Genomic DNA, 19281 nt, shown 5'->3' with positions numbered 1-19281 from the left:
CTCACTTTCAGTCTGTATGTGTCCCTAGGTCTGAAATGTGTCTCCTGTAGACCGCATATATATGGGTCCTGTTTTTGTATCCATTCAGCCAGTCTGTGTCTTTTTGTGGGAGCATTTAATCCATTTACATTTAAGGTAATTATCAGTATGTATGCTGCTATTACCATTTTCTTAATTGTTTTGGGTTTGTTATTGTAGGTCTTTTCCTTCTTTTGTGTTTCCTGCCTAGAGAAGTTCCTTTAGCATTTGTTGTAAAGCTGGTTTGGTGGTGCTGAATTCTCTTAGCTTTTGCATGTCTGTAAAGGGTTTAATTTCTCCATCAAATCTGAATGAGATCCTTGCTGGGTAGAGTAATCTTGGTTGTAGGTTTCTCTCCTTCATCACTTTAAATATGTCCTGCCACTCCCTTCTGGCTTGGAGAGTTTCTGCTCAGAGATCCGCTGTTAACCTTATGGGGATTCACTTGTATGTCATATGTTGCTTTTCCCTTGCTGCTTTTAAATTTTTTTCTTTGTATTTAATTTTTGATAGTTTGATTAATATGTGTCTTGGTGTGTTTCTCCTTGGATTTAACGTGTATGGGACTCTCTGTGCTTCCAGGACTTGATTAACTATTTCCTTTCCCATATTAGGGAAGTTTTCAACTATAATCTCTTCAAATATTTTCTCAGTCCCTTTCTTTTTCTCTTCTTCTTCTGGGACCCATATAATTCGAATGTTGGTGCGTTTAATGTTGTCCCAGATGTCTCTGAGACTGTCCTCAGTTCTTTTCATTCTTTTTTCTTTATTCCGCTCTGCAGTAGTTATTTCCACTATTTTATCTTCCAGGTCACTTATCCGTTCTTCTACCTCAGTTATTCTGCTATTGATCCCTTCTAGAGTATTTTTAATTTCATTTATTGTGTTGTTCATCATTGCTTGGTTCCTCTTTAGTTCTTCTACGTCCTTGTTAAATGTTTCTTGCATTTTGTCTATTCTATTTCCAAGATTTTGGATCATCTTTACTCTCATTATTCTGAATTCTTTTTCAGGTAGACTGCCTATTTCCTCTTCATTTGTTAGGTCTGGTGGGTTTTTACCTTGCTCCTTCATCTGCTGCATATTTCTCTGTCTTCTTATTTTGTTTAACTTACTGTGTTTGTTGTCTCCTTTTCGCAGGCTGCAGGTTTGTAGTCCCCGTTGTTTTTGGTGTCTGCCCACAGTGGGTGAGGTTTGCTCAGTGGCTAGTGTAGATTTCCAGGTGGAGGCTACTGGTGCCTTTGTTCTGGTGGGTGGGGCTGGATCTTGTCTTTCTCTTGGGCAGGGACATGTCTGGTGGTGTGTTTTGGGGTGTCTGTGACCTTATTATGATTTTAGCCAGCCTCTCTGCTAATGGGTGTGGTTGTGTTCCTTTCTTGCTAGTTGTTTGGCGTGGGGCATCCAGCACTGTAGCTTGCTGGTCACTGAGTGGAGCTGGGTCTTAGCATTGAGATGGAGATCTCTGGGAGAGCTCTCACCAATTGATGTTACTTGGGGCCGGGAGGTCTCTGGTGGTCCAATGTCCTGAACTCGGCTCTCCCACCTCAGAGGCTCAGGCCTTGCACCAGGCCAGAGTACCAGGACCCTATCAGCCACATGGCTCAGAAGAAAAGGGAGAAAAAAAGAAAGAAAAAAGAATAATGATAAATTTTTAAAATTATTTAAATAAAAATTATAATAATAATAAAAAAAGAAGAGAGCTTACAAACCAATAAAGAAATCCACCAGGGCCTTCCCTGGTGGTGCAGTGGTTGAGAATCTGCCTACTAATGCAGGGGACACGGGTTCAAGCCCTGGTCTGGGAAGATCCCACGTGCCACGGAGCAACTAGGCCCGTGAGCCACAATTACTGAGCCTGCGCGTCTGGAGCCTGTGCTCCGCAACAAGAGAGGCCATGATAGTGAGAGGCCCGCGCACCACGATGAAGAGTGGCCCCCCGCTTGCTGCAACTAGAGAAAGCCCGCACAGAAACGAAGACCCAACACAGCCAAAAATAAATAAATAAATATTTTTAAAAAACGAAATCCACCAATAATAACAAGCGCTAAACACGAAACTAAGATAAACATAAAAATCAGAAACAAATCAGTCATAGACAGCAAACCCCAAGTCTACAGTTGCTCCCAAAGTCCACCGCCTCAATTTTGGGATGATTTGTTGTCAATTCAGGTATTCCACAGATGCACGGTAAATCAAGTTGATTGTGGGGATTTAATCCACTGCTCCTGAGGCTGCACAGAGAAATTTCCATTTCTCTTCTTTGTTCACACAGCTTCTGGGGTTCAGCTTTGGTTTTGGCCCCATCTCTGCATGTAGGCCGCCCTCAGGCATCTGTTCCCACCCAGATAGGATGGGGTTAACGCAGTGGTTGATTAGGGGGCTCTTGCTCATTCAGGCCGGGGGAAGGAGGGGTATGGTTGTTATAAATGGAATGCGGGGCGAGCCTGCAGTGGCAGAGGCCAGCATGATGTTGCAACTGCCTGACGTGTGCCATGTGTTGTCCTGGGGTAGTTGTCCCTGGATCATGGGACAACTTATTGAATGGCGGGCTGCACAGGCTTGCGGGGCAGCAGGGGTGTTGTGCATAGTGACCTGTGCTTTCACACAGGATTCTTGGTGGCTGCAGCAGCAGCCTTAGCGTTTCATGCCCATCTCTGGGGTCTGAGCTGATAGCCATGGCTCACACCCATCTCTGGAGCTCGTTTAAGCGGTGCTCTGCCTTCTGTGGGCAGACCAGGAAAGAATCCCCTCTCCTCGCACACCCTGAAACAATGGTCTCTTGCCTCTTAGGCAGGTCCAGACTTTTTCCCCAGACTCCCTCCTGGCTAACTGTGGCACACTAGCCCCCTTCAGGCTGTGTTCACGCAGCCAACCCCAGTCCTCTCCCTGGGATCTGAACTCGAAAGGCCGAGCCTCAGTTCCCAGTCCCCACCCGCCACGGCGGTGAGCAGACAAGCCTCTCAGGCTGGTGAGTGCTGGTCGGAATCGATTCTCTGTGCAGGAATCTCTCCACTTTGCCCTCTGCACCCCTGTTGCTGCGCTGTCCTCCGTGGCTCTGAAGCTTCCCCCCCGCCGCCCACCCCCTGTCTCCTCCAGTGAAGGGGCTCCCTAATGTGTGGAAACTTTTCCTCCTTCACAGCTCCCTCCCACTGTTGCAGGTCCCATCCCTATTCTTTTGTCTCTCTTTATTCTTTTGCCCTACCCAAGTACATGGGGAGTTTCTTGCCTTTTGGGAAGTCTGAGGTCTTCTGCCAGCATTCAGTAAGTGTTCTGTCAGAGTTGCTCCACATGTAGATGTATTTTTGATGTATTTGTGGGGAGGAATGTGATCTCCACATCTTACTCCTCCACCATCTTGAAGGTCCCCCCTGAAAATGGTTCTTTCTGGAATATGCCAGGGCAATGTGGTCTTTTGCAGTTAACTGTTTCTCAGAACACAAAAGGGTGAGTGGTTTCCTACCAATGGTGATTCCTAGAAGCATGGGGCTCAAAGTTCAATACTGGCAATGACATGACTCTGCTTTGTCAATTTTGTCTATGGAATTTCTGTGTATTCTCTTTTGTATGCCATACTATTTCTGCTTGCCTTTTTTGTTTGTTTTTTGCTTTTGTTTTTCTGTACTTATTACCTGGTTCCCTAACTTAATTGTAGGCTCTCTGAGGGAAGGAAGTATGTCTTATATTGATTTGTATTTCTCCTCTTCCCCAATGCCCTCCTCTTTTTGCCTAACAGTGTTGCATCCCAACTACCCAAAAGTTACTGACTTCAGTAGAAAGACATTATCTCTTTTTTGATGTGCTAAGATAGTAAGTAGATATATAAATTGTAATCTTTTCATAATTGGAAATAATCATCCAAGAACTTTTAAAGTTACATATTTAACTCTTGTTTACAGAGAATTCAGGGATGGTCAAAGCTTTTTCTCTAATTGGTTTCTTTCTGCTTACATACATAATGCCAACCTATTCTTTTGCTTAGATGATCGCTGAGTTCACCTTCATGAGCAAAGTCTGTGTCTACTGGTATTTTTACCAACTTCCTGCTGTCTGGTGTACCTGTCTCATTGACTCAGCCTGTGAACCAGGGCATTGTTCAGAATATGAAATATTATGGAAGAGATTTCATGAAGGAGTTTATGCATTTTGTAGGCAATAAAAAGATCTTACAATCTCACAGTAACAAAGGTGCCATTTTAAATGATGCTCATGCCTAGAATTCTGTTTCAAATAAAATATCAGGGAGAACATAGGAAAAAATGGGCTGAATGTTCAAAGTGTCTGTGGAAGCAAAAGAAACTGAAGCATTTAGGATGAGGCCTTAAAAACAAATTATAACACATGTTTGATGATAATGTTCTTTTACATCTACTCAACAAGGCTTAATGGAAGCGCAATAAAAGACTAGGTTAATGTTGACAAGAGTTTAAAGCGACACAGTATCACTGATAGCAAAAACGGTAAAGGACATCAGTGAAGTCAGTGAAGACAACTTTAGTGAAGGAGACAAAATAACTTCAGAAGAGGCTGCTTCAATCACCATTGTAATAATTACACATACGGGAAGGCAACCACACTGCACTGCCCAGGAGGTCATGCATTTGTACATTCTACACTCAGCTTTTATGAGCAACAAGTGCCAAGACTTACTGAAAAAAAAAATTTCTGGGTTATGTCATAGGGTCAGTACAGAGAAATCAAGTCGCCAACATCTTCTACATATGTCTGAACAAGATAGTTTTTAAAGCCCCTTCTAGATTCTAGCTTTCTTAAACTCCTATAAGTAGTCATCAGTGTTCATCATGATGACCCCAGGGTACTACAATTTTTAAAAATGATTTCTGAATCATTAGAGAAAGGTTCTGTTTTGTTCGATATAGTTATATTTTAAATCTTTGAAAATCAGGGATCCCGAATAGAAAATATTACCAATCAACCTGAATATTTACTTTACCAAAACACTTCATTCCCTGATCATTCTGGGCCGTTTACCATATAATGTTCTTAGGTAGATTTTTGTTTTTCTTAAAAGAAGGGGAAATTGTAAGGGAATAGATCTCAAGGGTTAGATCCTTGGCTATAAAGACTCCCTTGGATTGCTTGTGGCTGTTGGCTGTAGCGACTTGTTTTCTTGCAGAGATGAAGCATCTGGTTTTTGTTATCTCAATGATGCTGTCCTGGGAATATTACGATTACGACGGAAATTTGACCGTATTCTCTATGTGGATTTGGATCTGCACCACGGAGATGGTAAGCCCTTCACTTTCAAAGGTGCTTCGCTGCTAGGACTGCAGGTTTTTATCAGTAAAGCTGCTTCTAGGCAACTGGTAACAGGAGAAATGCCTCTTGCAATTGAAATTTTCCTAATCCAGAATCCTCAAGTAGGTAGAGATTCTTTTAACTGATGCAATGCCTCCTGTGCTGACCAAGCTGCTTTAAAATACCAGATTCTTGTAATTTCTCCTCCCCTCTCCTCCAGTAGCAAAGCTCTCCAGTAGAGAACTTTAAGAAGTGGAAATCAGGGTAAGATTTCCTAGTGTTTACTCCAGTGCTTAGTAACCTCCCTCAGGCAACTTCCATAGGTTCTAAATGAAATCTGCAGTCGGAGCTGAGAGTCCTGATGCTTCTCTTAAAATAGAAGAGGTGCATGGTGGACTAACATTCTGAATTTTTCACCAATAGGGATACCAACTCATGCAGTGATCAGAATCTGTGCTACTTGCTTTTTATTGCTAAAATATTTAGTCCTGCACAAACTCAGGGCACCTTCTCTAACTTTTAATAGCAGCAGACTCTAACAATTTGCCTTAACCCCATTAATCCTCTCTTAGAAGACTTCACTAAAAGGATGTATTCAGCCCTCCTGTGTACTTTTCATCTAGAATGTAGAGCTACAGTGACAGTTACCCTCATTCTGTTTCTTTACTATAGCCTGTGTATGACACATATTTCCATCGATCTAGGACACTTATCCAGTCAAATTAGTTAAGGATATTCCCTCCCTGCCCCCACATCAGTGATTCCTGCTTCCCTGTTTCCAGGGATCTTTTGAGACAAACTAGCAAAACCAAGGCATAAGAGATGAAAAGAATAGTATGTGATGGAAGCTAGGGTCAGCTCTGCTGCCAAAACAGAAAAAGGAAGAAATTGTGGGAGAGACCTCCCAGGGAGTTCAGCTAGATGGAAGCTTCCATGGAATGGTGACAGAAAATTAAAGGTAACGGAGAGAAGAGAGAAGGGTTAAAACAACCAACACACTACTTTGAGAACCATGTCCAATGAATATCTGAATACTCAGCCAATGCAAAATCCAGCCTTGCTCAAAACCCTTCAGAGGCTCTTATTGCCTATAACAAGGGTAACATTTGGCCGGTGGCTTGTTTTTGTATGACCAGAGAGCTAAGAATGGTTTTTTACATTTTACAAGGTTGTAAAGCAGAAAAAAATGCAATAAAGACCATGTAGTTTTCAAAGCCTAAAATATTTACTATGTAGCCACTTGGTTTGCTAAACCTCGGCCTATAGCAATGGTTCTCAAACTTGAATTTTGATCAGGATGACCTGGCGGCGGGGAGAGCTTGTTTTAAAATGCAGATTCCTGGGCCACATCCACCAGATAGTCAGATTTAGTAGGTCTGGTATGGAACCTGGAAATCTCCATATTAATATCACCCCAGTTGTTCCACAGGCTACACTTTGAAAAACAGTGGTCTTCAAGGTAAAGTCCACATTATTTGCCCTGTCTTTCAAGGCCTGCCTCAAAGAGGCCTCACCTCCTCTCTCCAGCCTTGTCTTTCACTACTTGCTGTCCAGGCTACTCTATTCAATGATGCCCAGACACGTCTCACTGTTCCCTCCTCCCTGACTTTGTGGTACTTTTTCCTAACTTAGTTTTGTATTCTTTTCCCCTTTTGCATCTTCAGGTTCTACCCAAGAGCTCAAGTCGGTAGCAGATCTGTCCCGACCACTCCAGCCCAAGTGGCCTCTCCCCCTGTTCACTGTATTGTCCTGTATTGTTTCTATCACTGATTTGATTTTTAATTATATATTGTCTTATATTGTGAGCGAATTCTTTAATGTGTATATGGCTTCTCCTCCCATAGAAACTTTCAGTTCCTCCAGAGCAGAGTTCAAGTTATTTACTTCTTTCTGTCCTATGCAGTGGCAGGAACAAACAGACCTATGCCTATAGTAGTGGTTCAGTAAAATATTTGTTGAATGAATGAGTGATTATGAAATTCAAACTCTTAGTATCAGAGTTCAAGAATAGAATCAAGTCTATTAAACCGTGTAAGAATGAAATAAGACTGTCACCTGAAACCATTCTTTCCATTTGCAATGTTATTTCTACACCATTTAGAGTTTCCTGTTTTAGCCAGCTTTTATGGTGTGTTTCATTTCAGTTTATTTCCCCTCTTCAGCACCTCCCTTACAGTGACCCCTGCCCCACCTCCAAACTCTTACACATTTGGTTTATTTTAAATCTCCCATGATTCCATAACTAGCATCCTGCGGTGGCCTCAGCAGCACCCCTACCCCATCTTCACCTTCTTTCAGCTACCTAACCACTCTTCACTTTCACACCGAGCCCCATACCCTCCTCTCTGTCTATGTCCTTTCTTAAAGTATGATTTTCTAACAACACCTAATGGCGTTTCCCATGAGAAGTGATACAAATGGCTACTAAACATATGAAAAGGTGCTCAACACCGTAAGACTCAGAGAAATGCAAATTAGAACAAGACGGTTCTTTCTGCCTAAGATTAAAAAGAATAATGATACCCAGTGTCAGTCATGATGTCAGAAAACGGGAACTCTTACACACCATTGAGAGAAGTGTAAATTGGTACCACCTTTCTGGATGGATAAATAATCAGGATTTTCATGAATTATCCTTGTTTATACTTCCGTTTCTAAGTTAAAATGCTATTTTAATTTATTTTCTTTTGTTTTATTTTGTTTACTTAATGCCTTGTGCCTGGAGCCTTTAACTGGTTTTAACTGCCTCCCCAGGGCAAAACATAAGGCTTGGGAAATTCAAACATACCTGTGATATACAAATAGAGTCAATATTTTTTTAAGGTCTCTGTTGGCCTCTAATGAAGACTAAAAGCATTAAGTAAACAGAGACAATTTCTTTATTCGAAGTATCAAAGAGGGTAATACATGAATTTGCTAAGAGTTCTTCCATTTTACAAATGGATTATCTGAATACAGTATGACAATTATGTGGTTCTGGGAGGAAAAGTGTAGAGGTGGGCAGCGTGTTTATCTGAATAAGTAGTGGCTTGTTAGAGACATCTTCTATCTCCCAGGCCTCTCTTCATTTTCTGACTGTTAAAATGGAAAGGAGACTCCTTTCTAGAAGTTTTTCCTCCTGTCTTTCTCCAGGCTTTAAAAAGCTGTCATTCAAGCTGCTGTTAAGGACTACTTTTAGCCAGAAACATGTACTATAAGTTACTTAGTACACACGGAACTTTGGGTGAACTGCATTTATAACCAAATCTGTATTATAGAGAGGCATTTTATAATTACGTTTTCACTATGCAATGCCTAATGTTCGTATTGGTCATGTTTTTCAAAGGGTTGCCACATTGTACTTCTTTGAAAAAAATCCCAAGAATTTAACTTAGAACCACTGAAACAAAACATAAAACTTCCAAGATGGTTCCAGTTTCCTTTATGCAGCTCTGTTGACAATGCCTCAATTATGAGCTCCAGCCCTTCCCCACCTTTTAGAACAGGTTGTCAAAGAGAGCCTGTGCATCCCCATTGCTTGGAAATGTCCAGCTTTAATTTGAGTGAATTTGAAAAGGAACCCCAAACTTCGCTTGAGGCCAGAGTTCCACCTCATCTTGTAATGACAGAGATCCAAGACCAGAGTTTTGTTACTTTTATTCCTCAGCTTGCTAGCTTTATTACTGCTACCTTCTCCTCTCTCTTCCTTCCCACAGCTGCTTTCTAGAGTTTCAGTTGTTGAAAACAGAGAGTTGCATATATGAAGTGATTCTTCTGCCATTTCTTTCTCTGGTAGGTGTAGAAGATGCCTTCAGTTTCACCTCCAAAGTCATGACGGTGTCCCTGCACAAATTCTCCCCAGGATTTTTCCCAGGCAAGTGATCTGTGTGCTCAGTATTACATTTGAGGAATAAATACTGCAGTTCTATACATTTCTTATATCTTGTATTTCGATAGCTGCATGCTGTGAATGCCGTATTGGTGCTACTCCATGCAAAACATTTAACACAGGTCATTTCAGGTGACAGCAATAAAAGGAATGTAATGCTGCTGCTTTTTCCAGATGATTTTCATGGACTGTCAATAGACAGCTCACTTACACTTACTGTACTATCAGGTAGCCTGTGTAACCTTCAACATCCTGATAAGTGTGATGATATATTAGTATTATGTCAATCTAAGATGTATGAAAAATCTAGTGAAGAAGTTAATCTCTATTTTTTTGTTCATTTGATCCAGCAAGATGGAGACTAAGGTTTTCCCATTTTCTTAGTTTTCCTGCTTCCCCAACACTGTTTACAACAGTTATTATTTTTTTAATTTCATTCCCTTAGAAACCATCATTCATTCAAGATTGTTCTGCTAATTGACCTTTTGATTTTCTGAATTCCTATCAGAGAAGCCTTTAAGTTTTCTAATTCTCATGTTCTTAAAACTGTTCTCCATGTTCCTCTCTTTGACAGGAACAGGTGATGTGTCTGATGTCGGCCTAGGGAAGGGACGGTACTACAGTGTAAATGTGCCCATTCAGGATGGCATACAGGATGAGAAGTATTACCACATCTGCGAAAGGTATAGCTGCAGTGCTGAGCCAGTAACAAGTGCATTACTTTTCTGTAGGATGCAATGGCCCGCAATCCCACAGAATTCTTGTTTTCAAAGAACCATCTGAAAAAAAATTAAAAAGCTACTATATACTCATGTAGCTTTTGTACACTGCTCACTATGCTTATTTGATCAGGTAACCATCCCCTGTCTGGGAGAGCAGAGTGTTTGGACCAGAGCCACACTCTCAGTTTGATCTTACCTGCCACTCTATATGAATAAGGCCTTCCCAAGAGCAGAGCTTCTCGGCTGTCCTGGGAATCCCTTGTCTACTAGTTTCTTAGCTAAAACCTGCATATAATATGATTTCATTAGCCTGGGAGGGTCAGTTTCGGTTTTCCGTCATGGAGATCTGCTTCCATCCACTGGTGTGAATATTAGAGAGTTCTTTATTACGAGTTCTTGAGTTCTATCCGTTGTATTAAAATTGGAGTCAGAAATCTGTTCTTTTTGCGCTATGGTTAAGGATTAAATTACAGCCACTTGTAGGCAGACAGTTTGGTGCCACTGTGTAGATCAGACCATTGGGGCTGAAAAGCCCTACGGAATGGGGAAGAGGGTGGCTAAACTCATATTCGTGAAAATTGAGATTGGTCAGGTACAAATTCACTGCTGACATTGGCAGTAGAGAAAGTGAGTCTGACTAGAAGTCAGCAAGTCAACATTACTTAAGGTTGAGGGGATTGAGGTGCTTTTGATCCCTCTCCCACTCGGCTCAGATTTCTCCCAACCTTCTGGTGGAAACAGGGACTTCCCAAAGGAGCCTGCACTGGCCGTCATCACTGGCAGTTGTATAAACAAAGTAGAAGTATTAAAAAATAAAAACTTTATGCTTCAAAGGTGCCTCTTAGCTCAAGAGTTTTGGCAAGCTGGGTCATCAGCAGCAGCCCTAGCCTCTTCATATTTTAATCATGTCCCCTGGCTACCTCTGCATTGTCAGGCTGAAAAGGCCTCTTTTTCTTTCTTTTTTTTTTTTTTTGAGCCTGCCATTGATGGTTTTAATTGCCCTTCTTTGTTCCTCTTGGGCTCTGTTCTGTCCTTCTTGATATGTTCAGATCAGAGCTGCTTACGTAACTTTACCAAAAATGTCCTGTAGTTCTATGTAAAAGGAGAATTATTTTGTTTTTCTTTTAATCCCCTTATTGACAGTGCCCAACATTTTGTTGCCTTTTTTTTTTTTTTGCCATATCAGGAAACTAGGTTGTTCTCTTCAGTGCTCTGTCCACGGGGTTTCCTAGAGCTTTTTCCTGGGCCTTAATTGAAAGGTCAGCACTCGTCATCCTGCAAGTGTAGTTTGTAATCTCTGGCCTTCCCTAAATGGATTACCTTACATGTGCCCCTATTGAAGCTCATCTGCCAGTCATAAAACCTCCTGAGGTCTTCCTTTCTCCCCATCACCTTGGCATTTCACTGTCCGGAAAAGCTGAGTATCATCTGCAGACTTGAGGATTTCCCAGTGGCCACCCCCAAGCCAGTCTACTACTTACCCTTCTTCAATCAGAAAAATGTCTGTTTCTCCCCTAAATTTCCTTTCTCTCTCTAAACCAGTTCCTACTACATGATTTTTAAAAATTGTAATCCCATAGAATTTCATGTTTAAAAACAGCCTTGGTATCAAACTTAATTAAACATTTTAAAAGTGAGTTTAGCCCTGAGGAAAAGCTCCGTGGAGGATCACACATGATTTCCCTTTACAGAAACCATGTTGCCACCTCCACCCCAGTGTTCAGATAGCCAGCGTTTATTAAAGATTCTTCTAGCTTGCCTACCAGAGTACCAGACACTCGTCAGTTTATAGTTCCCAGGGCCCGTTTTACCTGTGGAGCCGCACCGGCAAACCTCACAGCGATCACCCAGAATAACAGGCTCCAGGTTTTGATTAGAGGGACAATCATTTTTCCCTTTGACTTCTTTCAGAGGGACAATCATTTTTCCCTATGACTTCTTTCAGAAGTCATGTGGTCAGGGTGTTACATGAAGACAGCTCTGATTCCAAGTGTGCCAAGAAGGCTTCCTGACCCAAACATCTCTCCCATCTGTTGGAATAATATCTGAAATTCCTTTAACAGGAAACATACTTTTATTCTACAATTAGAAATAGGCCTTAAAATGGAACCTCTCCTCCTTACCCTAACTCTTCCATGGATGTACGGTTCCACAGACCTTTTCTTGACAGCAGATTTTGAAAGGGTTAAAGCGTGAGCACCCTGAGCATTCAGAGGAGCAGTAGTGGGAAAGGGGCACAAACAACAAAACAATCTTTGCCACCTAAATAGTTTTGCAGAGGGTCAGCCCTAGTAACTGTATCGCTTAGTCCCAGTCATTATGTTTTTGACTATTTCTAGTTTGTTGCTTGGAACCAGAATGTCTTGTTCATTTACCATTATGACATCTGGCTCATCTGCCTACCTCAAAAGACAGAGTAGATAGAAATAGCTCACTCTTGTAAAAAGGTCATTCAGTTCATCTGCAATCTCTTTTTCATCCTTTTTGTTCCATGAGCCCACTGGTTTTCTGGCTCACTTCTTACGTGTGATAAATAAAGGACCTCTTATTGCTGGTTCATTTACAAGATGCTCTAATTTTCGTTTGCCACTAGTTTGCTCCTGAACTACATCTCCCTGTGGGATTCAGGAGCCCTTTTTCTTTCCCTTCCTTCCTTCTTTCCTTCCTTTTTTTTCTTTATGTCTTTTTCCTCTGCTGTAGCCTTTTTTGACTTTGCCAGCTAGGCAGGAACGTAATGGCTTCATCTTAAGGTTGAATATACTCTCTTTATTTAAAAAAAAACGTCTTAGAGTTTCCTTTTTAATAGACTGGATATGGAATCTTTACCTGAAGGTTTTCAGCACCAAAAGTTCCATTTTATGAAAAAGACAATTTCACAGTGAGAGCTCCCTAGGTCATTCCATGCTAATTTAGAAGGGCAAGGGTCACAATTCCCAAAAGCTTCCCATAATTTATATACAGGCAAAGTTCGATGGGAGAGGAAAGCTGTTTTGCCAAAAGGACTGTTTGCTAATTCCCAGGCTCTGTCATCTGAAAGAGAAAATACTGCTCTGCCTTTGTTTAACCTGTTTGCTCTCTAATTGTATTTGAATGCAATATGAGATAATCTTAATAATGTTTAAGCTACTACCCAAAAGGCTGTGTTGATGACTTTGGGAACATTTATAGTTAAGGAGTCTAGGAGAAAAGGACAAATAACCAGTACTTCTTGCGGTTGGTTCAAGAGAGGTACCTCTCTGAACCCTTACATCTTGCAGGATGACCAAACTACTTGCCCACTGTGAACTGTCATGACATATGCGTAACTTGAAGAAGAATTTCAGAGTTGTGTCCAAACTTCTTAGTTTGTATCCTACCTATCATTTTACAGCCCTAACAGCCAGAAAGCATTCTTTACTAAATGTCCAGTTATTGGGATATATCTCATAGAAAAGCTATATATATGGTACTTATGGTGTGTATGGATACAGAGCATACTAAAGTTGACACAATATTTTGGGGAAAAAACCTCACATTTTGTTAAGAATATTCAGCTATTCAACTTTGTAAAATAATTAAGTACAGACATTGCATAAATATTTCACCAAAAGGAAAACACATTGTTAAACAGACTTCTCAATGAATAGGACTTATGAAAGGCCCTATTAAGCAGGGCTTCTCAATCAATAGTAGTCTTTATATCCACATATGCAAAACTTTGCTAGTAAGAGCTATCAGTCCAACCAAAGAAATAATCTTATTCTAGTGAACTAGGGTTCACAGTAGTAGTTATTAAAATAAGGATCTTCCTGTATTTGGCCTGTTTACCTTGAGTCCTATGGCTTATATTCTGTAACTCAAAATTAAAAGAAACCTTTTTTTGCCATCAAAGACCATTGACCTAAAGAAAACTTCAGGGACTCTGGAAGTTAAAAGAAGCAACAACAACAACAAAAAATATTTTTGCCTCCTTTCTTTTATGAGAGAAATATTATACTTTTCTATTTTAAATAATTTTGTATAGCTCTTCAACTGTTTTTTTCAAATGTTAATTCTACAGTGCTTGGGATAACCAGGATAGCCTACTCAGAAAGAACTTGTTCTCTAGGACAACAGCAAGCTCATTAAAGGAATAGCTCATTTAAACCCAAGCTTTTATTCCTGTGGGGAATTCCTTCTTCCATCTATACTGAGCTCTGCTGCTATTCAATGAGGAAGAGAAAAAAAACCATATAGTGTCTCTGTGGTTTATATTTATTGTGTGAGAATTTTCCTTAGAGCCTGACATGGCCCCTGAAATACAAGTCAGTAGTGTTTTAAGCACAGGATTCATTCCTTATGGGTCTGGGGCCAAAATTCACCTCTCTGAAGCCACTCTGACCTTCCTACAAAAGAATCGAGTGCCTCAAGTCACCTTATAGGATTTTTAAAACATTAATTAACAAGAATAAAGGGGGAGCTACCAATACAACAACATGGGGGGTTTGTTTATATTTTAGTATAATGACACTATTTTATTCATTCATTCGACAAATATTTATTGAGTGTCTGCTTCATGCCCGCCCTGTACGTAGGTACTGGTGGTGGTAAACAAAACAGATGAGGCTCCCACACCCTGGAGCTTAGCTCCTAGGGAGGACTTGCCTGTGCCAGGAATTGTACTAATCATTTATTTGATTTTTTCCATTTGATACTTATAGCAATATACAATCTAAAGTACCTGCAAAGGTAGGTATTCTTATTCCCATCTTATAAATGAGAAAACTGGAGCTTAGAAAGGTTGATTTGCTTAAGGTCACACAACTAGCATTAACCATCGGCTACATTGTCCCCAAAGTATCACATGGAAGTATGAAATGTTTTCACAAGGAAAAAATACCACCCCCCAAGACTTCTTGGAAATTTTTATCTCCGGGGATTGCAGAAAAGTCCTAAAAAAAAGAAACCATTTAAGATTATGCAAATGAACCACAAGATCTGTAGTATACACAATCCATTGTGCTTATGTTTGTGAAAGTACAACTTAGATTTTTGCCAATTAAAAAAAAACCCTCTTAATCCTAAGGATTTAATTTGTAATTTTATGCATCAAAAACAAGAATAAATATTGTGAGATTTTACTTCTTAGGTTTTAAATTTCTGATTAAAGTTTGGAAACATGGAGATTCTGTAAATCTGCTTTTTCCTTTATTTTCAACGGAGAAAATCCTGACTTCCTTCTTTAGAAAGTGAATAGTGTCACATGTCATTATATAGAGGTCTTCTCACACAATTCTTTTCATGTGTTTTTTGGGGGACTAGTATTGCCAAAGACTTTTAACATTATGCATTTTTGCAACTGTAGGCATAATTTATATCATCTCTTGGTCCTAGCAGAAGGCCATATCTACATATAGGGTAGAGGTTCTCCATCCATGCTATAATTTGTTCATCCAATACCAATGGAATAAAATGAGAACCAAGGGACATCACTAAAGGATATTTAAGTGAAATGTTTTCTTTCCCTATTGACTTTTTTTTTTTTTTTTTGGCTGTGTTGGGTCTGTTTCTGTGCGAGGGCTTTCTCTAGTTGCGGCGAGCGGGGGCCACTCTTCATCGCGGTGCGCGGGCCTCTCACTATCGTGGCCTCTCTTGTTGCGGAGCACAGGCTCCAGACGCACAGGCTCAGTAGTTGTGGCTCATGGGCCCAGTTGCTCCGCGGCATGTGGGATCCTCCCGGACCAGGGCTCGAACTCGTGTCCCCTGCACTGGCAGGCAGACTCTCAACCACTGCGCCACCAGGGAAGCCCCTTCCCTATTGACTTTTAATGTTATATTTAAAGAAGAGATGTTTTAATGATGATAGGTTTTTCTTTCATTATAATGATGTCATCTTGAATTTATCTTCCACTTGGGACTCCAGATTCCTTATCATTCAGTTTTAGAAGCAGGTAGATAGATCCTCAGTGAAAGAGAACCCAACAATTATAGCCTACTCCTTTGAGCTTGGTGATGTGGCAAAAGCTATAAGAACACATAATCATACATAAATATTTTAAGCAATACAAAATTTTTCAAAATTCTCTTTCATCTGATGAGAAGGGAAGAACTCTCTAGAAATTTGCATTTGAGAACAAAAAATTATATAGCCTTACTTCCATCTTCATCCCCATTTTCATTACACTCTGAGAGCTGGTGAAAATTCTTTACAAAATTACCTCTCTTCAGTCGGATCACACCTATACCACCTTGATCATTACTAGGTCACTATGGCCCAGTGATAAAGGTCATGGAAGCTGCTACTTCCTTGTATGAGCCTGGAACGTTGAACTCAGCCCTCCAAAAGTAAGATATTTGTAGTCAATGCTTTTGTTCTGTTTGATAAACTTCTATTCTGCCTCTGTGTGGTATGGCAGATGCAGATTGCCTGTTGTTTCTGGAAAATGGATGACTCAGACACTAATTAAATTCACTGTTAACATTAGGCACAGGTGGAAATGAGACCAAAGCGGGCCATTCATTTAATGTTCCTAATTTGATGTGTCTTTTAAAATATAATATTAAATTCAAAAGACATTAAGTGCCTAAGAGTATAGGATAATTTGGAGGGGAGGGCTACTGTGCTTAATTATCTGTGTTGTCCTGACCCCTCCATCAGTGAGCCCGCCTTGTCCCCCGTACTTGGTTAGGGTGGCAGTGGAGAACTGGTTTTTTTCCCTCACCTGATCCTTTGAGCTTTATATCCAGGTGGTTAGAAAGACAGTTCTTTTTTTTTTTTTAACATCTTTATTGGAGTATAATTGCTTTACAATGGTGTGTTAGTTTCTGCTTTATAACAAAGTGAATCAGCTATACGTATACATATATCCCCATATCTCTTCCCTCTTGTGTCTCCCTCCCTCCCATCCTCCCTATCCCACCCCTCTAGGTGGTCATAAAGCACTGAGCTGATCTCCCTGTGCTATGCGGCTGAGAAGGACAGTTCTTATATCCTTCTTCCTCGCTCGACCAGTGGCTTTCATGACCAGTTCCTAAACTCCTGCACCAAGTAGCCCTGACACCATGACAGCCCCTACCCCTAGCAGTCTTCCTAGGCGATTTATTTTTTTTTTCATGTAAGTCCAGGAGGACCATCTCTTGGAATTCGGTGGGTTTGTTCTGTCACTATGATGTGTACCTTCTCTGCTCTCTTCTTAGCACTGAATGATCCCTGCCCCCTGGAGAAAGTGACCTGATCCTTCTTCCACAGCAGTAATAGGTTCTGAGGCTAGAACATGCTCTGAAACTACCCAGAGGCAGGAAGACCTGGCTCATAAATGGAAAACTTGAGAATTACACCCTCTAACGTAGGGCTGCCCTGAAAAGAATCCTAAATTTGAATATGTCTGTGCTTGGTGGGACATTCTAACATCAAAATTCATATTACTCCTCTTAGCTGCTCTCCACCATGTACCCCCTCCCCCATCCTAATTCTCTCCCCTCTCGTGTTCTTTCATCACTGCTCTGTCCCCTCGCTCTAGCCTAAAAATACTGCCCTTTACGCTCCTCTCTCACATGTTACAGCTCTGAATGACTGTGCCTGACACTGTCATTCACCCGTCAGCTGCCGGCACTGATGAGCTGCCTGCTTTGTTGTATCCTGTTGACATGGGCTGTACAGAGATTTAGTTAAATCTGATGTCCCCCACCTGACAAAAAGGCCCAATGCTAAGTTTGGCTGGGCTTTGCTCTCCATGCGTTGTTACCCACTGCACCATCAGGAAAGAGCCATACCCATTGGTACTTAAAGTGGGACCAAAGAAAAGACACCTCAAAGAAAGCCATATCAAATAACCAGCTAACAAGTTAAAAAGCGAAAGGGTATGTGCATTTGCCTAGAGACCGTGCAAGTGCTGCTGAGGAGTGAGCTGGATGCAAAGGGGTTTGTATATGCTCGCCCTGGGCAGGAGAATCCTGCAGAGGAAGGTGAGGGATGCTGGGGTTGGGGCAGGGTGGTAGGGGGACCACCTTAAATATATTAGGGATGAAAGTCGAAAAACATCTATCCTATTTAATTATAGGCAAGCCTCACTAACTCAGCCTAATAAGAGGAAAGCGAGTCTGAATTATGGAATATTTTAAAATACATTTTTATTATTTTCAAGCACTGGACACGCTAGTAATTCAAACTAGACTAACATCATCGTACAGTACCTCAGGGAAGGGGCTTTAAGAATCATTTGTAATTAGCATATCAATTATTTGTATATAAGTGGATGTGCACAAAGTGCATAAAAAGTTTATTCTCTTAAGTAGGACAAACATTCCCCAGCACAGTCCTGTTTACACTATTAATTTGCTTAGCCAGCCCTTTTTGTGCCAAGATAGATGTATGTAAGACATGCTTATTTCCTCAGGGAAGAATGAATCGCTTCCCTATGTTTAGTCCAGTAACTAAGAAGCGGAGCGCCACTTGATTGGTTTGGGATTTCCAGGATATGGAGTTTTGAATTTGCATACAGACTAGAGAGATTTCATATGGAGAAGATCTGGCAGCCGTTGCCAGAGACCCAGTTTCCCCATCTGGATTTCATTGGAGTGATCTGGATTTCATCAAGCAACAGGACACTGATCCTAAATGATCCACCAGACACTCTAACATAGGCATGTTTAAAATACATCCTGCCCCAGAAAAATAACTGCTAAAATATGATGAGTTGGAGTTAGTCTATGTGCAGTACTTAAAAGTAATAAAAATGCATTTCTTTTTAAGTCCCACAAAAACCATGCAATATCAAGTTAATGATGAAAATCAATCCCCAAACTCTTTTCTTGCACACCTCATTGTGTGACGGCATGGCAGAGATTTCCAATCATCTGGGAAAGGATATTATATTTTGATGAGCTGCACCAGGTGCTAACTATATGGCAGGATTTCGGCTTTGAATCTTAGGGAGGCCCTCCTGGGTAAAGAAGGGTGAGGGAAGGGCTAGGGGCATGTTTATTGTTAACAAATCATTATTGTCTACCTAAATTCAAAAATCAGAGCAAGTGAATTGAAAAAGAAGAAGTATCAGGTATATAGGGAGTGTAGAAAATATGATTAGGAAATGAGAAACAGAGATATAGGCCTATATTTCTACCCGTATGTATTAAAACTGTACTCTAGGTAAATTGTGAATTCTTCAAGGCTTAGAGAGTAAAAACTAAGTGCAGAGAGCGTAAGCACAAGCAGTAAATATACACACAAATGTTGTAACTACAGTTTGGAATGACTCCAACTCTCTCCTTTCCCCCAAGGGCATCACTATCCAGGGTCTGCAAAGGCCAAATAGCTGTTTGGCTTCCAATCTGATTTTTTGCTAAGAAATCAGAGAAGTCGGTTTCAATTTTAATAATATATTCTCCCAACCTCTATCTAACAGAAAGGCACTTGTGTTTCTGCCCCTTCTTAAAGTGAATTTTGTGTTTGGTGAAAGG

The 19281-nt window shown here is 40.8% G+C and overlaps 1 protein-coding gene and 1 pseudogene across 10 annotated transcripts in view; both read left to right on the top strand.

Moving 5' to 3' along the window:
• HDAC8 (histone deacetylase 8) overlaps positions 1–19281 on the top strand; it is a 244573-nt gene that overhangs the window by 75407 nt on the left and 149885 nt on the right. For all 9 annotated transcript variants that reach the window (XR_014239575.1, XR_014239576.1, XM_082377328.1 and 6 more), the window contains exons 5-7: positions 5153–5265; positions 9050–9127; positions 9717–9825. Coding sequence is in view for 7 of the 9 variants with exons in the window: in XM_082377328.1 (XP_082233454.1) it covers positions 5153–5265; positions 9050–9127; positions 9717–9825 (300 nt within the window). In the remaining 2 variants the exon portion in view is untranslated. The remainder of the gene's footprint in view (positions 1–5152; positions 5266–9049; positions 9128–9716; positions 9826–19281) is intronic.
• The window catches only part of LOC309620587 (histone-binding protein RBBP4 pseudogene), a 258370-nt pseudogene that overhangs the window by 139818 nt on the left and 99271 nt on the right, over positions 1–19281 (top strand). The window lies entirely within an intron of this gene.

The sequence above is a fragment of the Balaenoptera borealis genome (genome assembly GCF_965194805.1).
Source record: "Balaenoptera borealis genome assembly, chromosome: X".
In the NCBI taxonomy this organism is placed as follows: Eukaryota; Metazoa; Chordata; class Mammalia; order Artiodactyla; family Balaenopteridae; genus Balaenoptera; species Balaenoptera borealis.
The sequence above is the reverse complement of the archived record's forward strand: the minus strand, read 5'-3'. Positions and strand labels throughout refer to the sequence as shown.